General features: G+C 37.2%; 1 protein-coding gene across 1 annotated transcript; it reads right to left on the reverse strand.

Annotated features, from left to right (window-relative positions):
* Positions 1 to 224: 224 nt before the first annotated feature.
* On the reverse strand, positions 225 to 6559 carry LOC110897805 (E3 ubiquitin-protein ligase XBAT33). Its single transcript, XM_022144534.2, has 10 exons — positions 6262 to 6559; positions 6112 to 6171; positions 5859 to 5930; positions 5568 to 5752; positions 4808 to 4968; positions 4077 to 4135; positions 3956 to 4002; positions 3724 to 3867; positions 3070 to 3161; positions 225 to 1065 (listed from the first exon to the last, which is right to left on the reverse strand). The coding sequence occupies exons 1-10, from the start codon at positions 6436 to 6438 to the stop codon at positions 527 to 529; spliced, it is 1536 nt and encodes a 511-aa protein (XP_022000226.1). The 5' UTR covers positions 6439 to 6559; the 3' UTR covers positions 225 to 526.
* Positions 6560 to 8703: the final 2144 nt, after the last annotated feature.

An 8703-nucleotide genomic window follows, 5' to 3' on the forward strand; every position in this document is an offset into this window, starting at 1 on the left:
AAAATCTTTTTAGACTAAAAGAGTTAAACTGGCTAAACCACATGAGCCAAAATAGTAATTTACACTTTATAAAACGTATGAAGAGGCTCTATGAGAAAAATAATTATTTGTACAAAAAAAAATATTAGCGTTTAGTTTTAGTTCAGTTATTTATTCTCACACATAACCTAAAAATAAAACTCCTTCAAAAACACAAACCATAACATACATTATGCGTCACACACTTAAAAACATCTATAATTTCAAGAAATAGATTGACTAATCATCAACAGAAACAATGTTATGTTAGTACAGCTGCAATCAGGTAGAACAGTGACCAACTGTAGTATCCTACAACAATAACAATATACCCCAACAAACACACTTATCCTTATTTTTACAAACCCTTTTTTTTCTCCTACAACATCCTAACATCAATCCCATAACACCACCACCACCACCAATAACCATCATTATATATCACAAACTATTCCAGCAAAACCACCATTATTGCTTTCACAATAGCATCTGTTCAAAACTTCACGAATCAAGCATTGATCTCCGAATTACACTGTTGTTCCCTGCTGCAGCTCCTCCTGCCCCAAAACATGCTCGAGCAGCTAGTTTTCTCGAGCCTGAGTGAACCCAGTTTCCCATCCTCACCCGAGATGGTTCGATGAGACGGTGAACCATCTGAACCACCTTGAGCTTCATCGTCTCGTGATTGAGATGACGGGCATGTGCCGTCATTGCAGGTGCATAACGGAATGGCAACAGAAGGGAACGGGCTACAAGTAACCGGACAGAACAGTTCTGGTGAAACGGAAGCAACACGGTTCTTGCTAATCTCGGGTGTAGACTCGTCGGTTGGTTCACGAGGGTGAAGCATGCATGGGGTGCAGAAGCCGAGGGAAAGATGTAGTTTGATTTCTTTTGCGGGTGAACCGGGTAATCTGGTGAATGAAATGATGCCATGTCGGCATAACGGGCATGGAATGGATCCGGGTGGGCCCAATAATTCAGACGGGTTATTGCTTGTTGAACATAGGTAGAGAGCACATCTCACGCATAGTTCATGCCTGCAACCTGATAACAAGTACGCCGAGGTTAAAGGCAGTAAAAGAGACTGGCCCAGTTGGTTGGATTACGGGTTTGGGTCAAAAGGGTTGGTTGTATTTAGTTGACCCAAAACCCTTTCTGCAAAATGCCATTTTCGTCCCTAAGGTTTGGCCAATTTTGCGACTTTCGTTCAAAGGTTTGTTTTTACACATCTGGATCCAAAAGGTTTGAAATCATGCCATTTTCATCCGGCTTGTTATCTCCATCCATTTTCTCCGTTAAGTCAAGGGTATTTCCATCTTTTTTCTTAACTTAAAGGGCAATTTGGTTTTTTTCAGGGGTATTCGGTCTTTTTACATAAAGTGGAAAAAAAAACAATTGCCCTTTAAGTTAGCAAAAAAGACGAAAATATACCCCTGACTTAACGAAGAAAAACGGATGGAGTTAACGAGCTGGATGAAAATGGCAATGTTTCAAACAAAAGTCGGAAAACTGACCAAATGGCATTTTACTCTTTAATTTAATTAACAAACAAACAAGTGTACCCAGTAAATCCAACGTGTAATGCTAGTTGGAACATTATTGCTGTTCTTTTTATTACTTCATGAATGATATAAGCCACATAATTATTTAGCTATTGACCAATTATTGATCGAATATATAAATACGTGTGTATATCTAGACCATAGTTGTTAATGGGGAATAGCGACAAATTTATAGCGATAAGGTACCTATATGCTACATAGCAAATAGCGACATTTATCGGGCGGCTAAATAGCGGTACATTAGAAAAAAAAAATCAAAAAATTTATATGTATATTATATCAAAATCCAGCTATTTTATATATGTTATTTTACATGTATATTTAACAAAAACCTTAAATCCAGCTTTTCTTTTTGGTAACGCTTTAGAGTTCTTAAACTTTAGGTAGAATGTGCATGGGATTATCTTTCTGCACCTATGTCTATATGTGGTCTTTTGCCTTATATTTTTTGTTCCTACTTTACTATACATAACCTTATGTCTGTTATTTGGTCACGGCCTTTTTTTATTTATTTATTTTAGTTCCGGGGGTCTCTCTAGAAGCAGCCTCTCTGTCCCTAGGGATAGGGGTAAGGTTAGCCTCTCTGTCCCTAGGGATAGGGGTAAGGTTTGCCTACATCTCACCCTTCCCTGACCCTACTAGTAGCCATAGTTGTCGATAGCGAATAGCGACAAGGCATGGCTAGGCTACGTAGCGAATAGCGACAAATAGCGACGGCTATTTTATAAATAGCGATTACACTAGAAAAAGATTTTTGAAAATTTTTATATGTATATTACATCAAAATACCCTTGTATATATGTTATTTTACATGTATATTTAACAAAAACTAATAGTTAGTAGCAAAGGACTTATATGTTGGGTGTGTGAATGAAAGTCTCAAAAGGTGGTAAATACTTTGTCCCACATCGGTGTGTTAACAAAGTTAGTGGTTGTTTATAAGGTAAAGTCTTTACTACTCCATTGTAGCTTTATGACATGTTTTACCACAAGTCCTACCCGCGCGAGGGGGGGTGCAAAAAATGAGTTTCTGAATTGAAATTTAATTGAACTCGTGCATGCCCACACGAATGCAGCTCCGAAAACCCCAGGCCCGTGTGGGCCAGTTTTTACACGCTTTAATTTTTTTTTTTTTTTTGTATTAAAGCCCAGCCCAGACGACAGGTGTAACTAAAAAAAAACCTAATGGTATCGCCATGAACCACTTAGCGACACATGGCCGCATCGCTATGAGCGACCGCCATGATCGCAATTAACAACTATGTTCTCTATCGATGGGACATTCCTGGGTGGTGGTGTTGGTGTTGTTGGTATTAAAAAAACAAAAAAAATAAAATAAAACAAAATGTCACTATTATCGCTATCTATCGCTACAACCCTAATAGCGAGCTAGCCTAGACCTATACGCTACATAGCGCGCTATAGCGATCACTACGCTCGCTATTGACAACTACGATCTAACAAATAAAATGTTAAGATAGCAAACCTTCAGCAGCTACTGTGCAAGATCTCTCGAGACAGACAGCACAAATATCAGTGTCATCAGAAAGAGTTCCTGACGATTGCAAACCGCACTCCCTGCGTATAATTTTCACAGTTAATCCGTGTTTAGCATAATAAAAATAGAACTCATATTGCAAAATATATTTTCATGAAGATCAGACCCCAAACATATTGCAACCCTAAAAGAAGCAAAGACAAATAATCCTAATTATTTATCGAGCTTAAGCCTAAAATAAAGTTCATTTATTTATCGAGCCTGAGCTCAAGCCCGGCATGTGAAGCTCGTCAGGCTTGTCAAGCCTCAGTGTAATGCTACTTTTACTAATATTGAATAACATTTACCCCTTACTTAAAGTTGTCTAGTAAACGAACCGAGCTTATTTAAACTTGTTTACGAGCCGAGCCCAAACCTAAAAATAAGCTTGTTTAGTAAACGAGCCCGAGCTTCACTTATTGAGCTCGTGAGCCTAAACGAGTCTTTTATTATATTATTTTTAGTTAATATATTAATTATTAGAAAATAAACGAGCCGAGCCCAAGCCAAGCTCGAGCTTGAGAAACTACCAAAAAGCCGAGCTCGGCTTGTTTGCACCCCTAGTTGGAAGTAAAATAGGTAGAGACGGTTACTTGTGAATACCTGGCTATGTTAAGTACACTCATGAGGGGCAATGATAAATAATTAGAAGGGGGGAACACGGGTATCGCCAGATCAGAATTTGGAGCCAATAACGGTTCAAGCCAATGACGGCCCCACATTCTTGCAACATCAAGCGGAAGCCACCTGAAGCAGCATAAAGGTTTTCATGACCAACTAGCATATAGCAATATAGGATCAACTAAAAAGTCAAAACAAGAAAAGATGAATGTACCCATTGCAGTTTAATGTCAAACGACTAGCACCTCTTGCAAGTAGAATCTGAATAATTAATATAAGCAAAAAGATGATATTAAAACAAAGTTATCAAGCTGTTAGCCTAAAGTGAAGTTTACCTGACAGCATTTTAAATTTCCACCACAAGCAGCATAATGCAAAGGAGTGCTTCCAGCTCCTACAAAACATCGTATGTTAGGATACAAAAATGGCACACATAGAACGAAAGCGTATGGCACTCAGATGTGTTTTGATCCTAAAAGCCGATGTGATGCGTGAGGCGGGCGCATCACATATGTGAGGCATTCATTATTAAGAAAATCTTATCTATAATTTAGCTTGTTAGCTTTTAAACACTGAAATATGTAATATTCTCATGATCTCTGCCTCTCTGGTCAAAAAATATTTGTAGATAAAATTTTAACTTGTTAACTTTTAACCACTAAAATATAAGATATTCTCATCATTTGTGGTCAAATTTGTTCAATCTATGGTCTAAATAGTCAAACCAATTGCTCGATCGATAGTAAGATTGTTCAATCAAATTTGAAACACTCATACCCATTGCAATCAACGGTCTAATTTGTTCGAATACTGGTTAACTGCATAACGCACCGCATCACATGCGCATCATATGATTCACGCATCAACTGCAGCGATGCGATCTCATCGACGCATCATGTGATGCACGCATTTAAAACCAAGATCCAAATTGACCCATTAATATGTAAATTGGTTGAATGATAACGTCTAGTGACAAACATTATTATTTGGATCTCGAACGACCGACGTACCTATCAAATCCATTGATGTTCCATAATGGAACGTGACATTCGAACAACCGACATACCTATCAAATCCATTGAAGTTCCATAATGGAACGTGACAGATGATGTATTTGCATGCAGATCGAGAAGCAGCTGTACACAATCTGCATACCCATTCAATGCCGCCATGTGAAGAGCAGTTATACCACCATCAGCAGCTTTATTAACAAACTTCACCAATGCACTACAGAGACCATAAAGATGATACTATTTAATCACTGAAATATAACTAATAAATACAGTGAAGTGTAATAATGATAGTCTACAGAGATCTTTGGATCCCATATTTAGAAAATAACTATGTGAAACAGAACAATCACAATCAGATAATCAGTAAAATGTGTGGCAGGGGATGATGTTTGAAGTTGTAAAATAACATAATCAATTATCATATTGTTTAACAAATAATAGACAAATAATCTAAACAATCTCACATGTTGTTTGACCATTCAAATTGTTATAACTTTTAAATAGTATTACTAACAATTTTCTTTAAACAAGTTATCACAAATTATTATAACTTTTAAATAGTATGACTGACAATGAAAATGTGGATATGAGTTAAAATAATATTTCCTAAAGAATCAATTTTCCTGCAGCAAGTAATAAAGTTGATCTATCCAGAAGCTATTAAAACTCTTAAATAATCTGATACTCATTAACACTTTATCCACACAATAAAAACTAACTATATTCCAATTTCAAATCACAGTTATTAAACAATCCGTTTTATAACATCCCTGGGCCCTGATGCTATAAAGAATTGCGTAACAAAATCTATACCCGTGGTCAAATTTGCTTTTGGGTCCATGACTGTTGCTTCCGTCACCATTTGCTTGTGCATCCACATCTTCAAGTGAAACACTAGGCACAAAATCAGCCACAACAAGACGTATGCAACGCACATGTCCATTCACAGCTGCAAAATGGAGAGCAGTTCGCCCACTAAGATAGTCGGCCCTCATAACCTAAAAAACATAATAAACGCATACAATCATACACCTAACATTCATCCACTTTAATGCTACTCCCTAGCTGAAAAAATCTAATAAGGTTATAATACGTATAACTTACATTGCATCTAAACAGAAGCAGTGTTTGAACAACCTCCCAGTGCCCATACCGACAAGCTTGCATCAATGCCGTCTTCAAAATTACACAAATACATAACAATATTAATATTATAATTAAATGAATTCAATTTACACACACTAGTACCTCATATTACATAACATCTATGCTAATTATCTCCTAAATTAGTTGCTAAACATCAATACATTTGAAACAAATTAACTACAAGTCGATTTCAAAACAGAAGAATGATTACCTGACCACAATAATTCCTAGAATTAACATCAGCTCCATTATCAAGCAACAATGCAACAATCTAAAACCACAAAACACAAAAAACCAGCATAAACACCAAATTAAACAACAAAAACACAAAATCAGCAGGTGAAAAGCGATAAATTCATACATCATTATGGCCTTTAGCAGCGGCAAAGTGAAGAGGCGAATTCAATCCACCAAAAGTGGAGTATTTCGCAAGACAAGGGTTACAATCGAGCAACATCTTCGCCTCAACGAAGTCTCCGTCTCTGGCAGCCGATACCAACCGTTCACCGGAGGCTGAACATCCAAAGGAGTTCCCCATTTTCAGCGATTAGTAGCGAATTTTGTGAAGAATTGTAGATCGGAAAGCAGATGGTGATATATAGGTGAAATGTGTGCGATTGGAAATTAGGTCAACTGTCAGTGTTGAAGACGAAATTTGGGGAATTTGTGGAGGATAATTAGAATACAAATTGGTGATTTGGTTGGGGGACTATTATTATTATTATTATTATTATTATTATTATTATTATTATTATTATTATTATTATTATTATTATTATTATTATTATTATTATTATTATTATTAGGGTATTATTCATACAATCTATATCTAAATATATTCCAAAAAGATTAATTGGTTCATTTTTCATGACTTGGTATTTTTTATAATTATCTTGTTTCATTGTTACTTTATTGCAGCATATCTCAAAGTAGGCCTTTAAAATTCATTTCTTATTGATATATTTTTATTATTATTTGTACTAGGTGTATCATTTATATTAAAATTTTCATGGGTTTTAATATTTATAAAATTTTCATTTAACTCCAAATCTTTTACTTTAGTTATTAAGTTCTCTAAGTTAGGGATTATATTATTTTCGCTTTTTGTATCTGAACTCATTTCTAATTTTCTTTATAACCCTTAGGCTATAGAGTGTGGTCATGACCCTCGTGACCATCATGACCCTCCACGTCAGTGCCATGTAACCTACCTCTAATCCACCATCCAAAACAACTACCCTAAGAGTGTGGTCATGACCCAAACCACTAGTCCCTTATTTATTTTAATTTATATTTGTCTAAATAAAAAGGAAATGATTTTTTGAAAAATAGAAAGGAGAACCATGGTTGCCCATTAGACCGCCCGTAGTGGGGCATTTTTTTTTTAATTTTTGAAAAATAACGCCGTATAACGCCCCGGTTGCCGTTACACTCGGCGTTACCGGGCGTTATTTTCGAAAAAAATCACTCCGGCGTTTTAATTAAAACGCTTAAAATGTATTGGGGATCGAGATTTTGTACCGTTGACAAACGGTCATATTCATTAATTTTTTTTAATTTAAAATATTACCCACCATATATATAGCAACCAACTTTCTCACATTTTTTATAAAAAAAACCTACTTTCTCTCCTACTTTCTCTCCCACTTTCTTCTATTTTTATAAAAAAAAAAAAAAACCCACTTTCTCCTATTTTTTATACAATCATGCATCCATACCGACCCACTTTTGGTGTCCCCGCAAGACCCACGAATCCGAACACAACCCAACCGCAAAACCCGTATAACCTTCAAAACATGGACCCGAGCTTTTTAACGTACGCGGCTTACTTGAGTGGCGCCACTCCGTTTGTGCCTCCCCCTTTCGGCTATGGTCAAGCCGACGGGTCTCAACCGTCACAACAACAAGCCGAATCCGAACCCGATGTCGATGTCGTGCCGGAGACGCAACCCGAACCGGTGCAAGATAAATCGAAACGCGGCAAAAGGTCGCATAAGAAGAAGGAAAAAAGACGAACCTCGCCGTACAAAAAATATCATTAAATGGACGAAGGAAGAGTAATTCACGTTGACTCGGGCGTGGCTCGACATTTCGAAGGACGAAGAAACCGGTAACTATTTTATATATATATTATTTTACTTATTTTGTTACTTTAATTTTTAACATACAACTTATAATTTTTTTTTTTTAATTTGTAGCAAACTTTCAAACGGGTCCCGTTTTTTGGGATAGGGTTCGTGGACTCTTTTTTAGCACGTGGGGTCAAGGCGAACATCGGGACAAAGATTCCATTTCTAGCAAATGGACCGACATCAACAACAAGTCTCACGCATTCCAAGAAGTTTACCAACGTAACTACGATACTCGCCCGAGCGGTGAAAGTGACGTCGGGGTTTTAACGAGGACTTTGGAGGAGTTCGAGAGGATGAAATGCCCTTTCACGTACTATAAGTGTTGGGAGCTGCTACGAAAAAGTCCAAAGTGGGCGCTAGTTAATCCAATGACGTCTAGTAGTAGACGTCGAGCTAAAAGGTCAAAAACATCATCCTCCGTTGACCCGTCAACTCCGACATCAGATGCTCGCAATGTTGATTTAAATGAGGCGGTGGACGTTGACGAGGGAATTCAAGAAGAGTTGACCCGACCCACCGGTAGAAGAAAGGGAACCGGGAAAAAAACGGTCGAGTCGTCTTCCGATTTCGAGTTAAAGGAAGATTTCGAGGAGATGAACCGTCATCTCCAAGACATTCGCGACCTCGGCCACCAACGTTATGAGATTATGAAAGAACGAGTGGCCGAAACC

The sequence above is a fragment of the Helianthus annuus genome, chromosome 13 (genome assembly GCF_002127325.2).
Source record: "Helianthus annuus cultivar XRQ/B chromosome 13, HanXRQr2.0-SUNRISE, whole genome shotgun sequence".
Classification (NCBI taxonomy): Eukaryota; Viridiplantae; Streptophyta; class Magnoliopsida; order Asterales; family Asteraceae; genus Helianthus; species Helianthus annuus.

Bases quoted from the DNA above. Each gene is read 5' to 3' on its own strand.
- LOC110897805 (XM_022144534.2), bottom strand. From the start codon at position 6,438: ATGGGGAACTCCTTTGGATGTTCAGCCTCCGGTGAACGGTTGGTATCG. The intron at 4,136-4,807 runs GTATGTCGGTTG...GATGTTTTGTAG, and splicing joins AACTTCAATGGATTTGATAG to GAGCTGGAAGCACTCCTTTG. The intron at 1,066-3,069 runs GTTTGCTATCTT...ACTTGTTATCAG, and splicing joins TTGCACAGTAGCTGCTGAAG to GTTGCAGGCATGAACTATGC.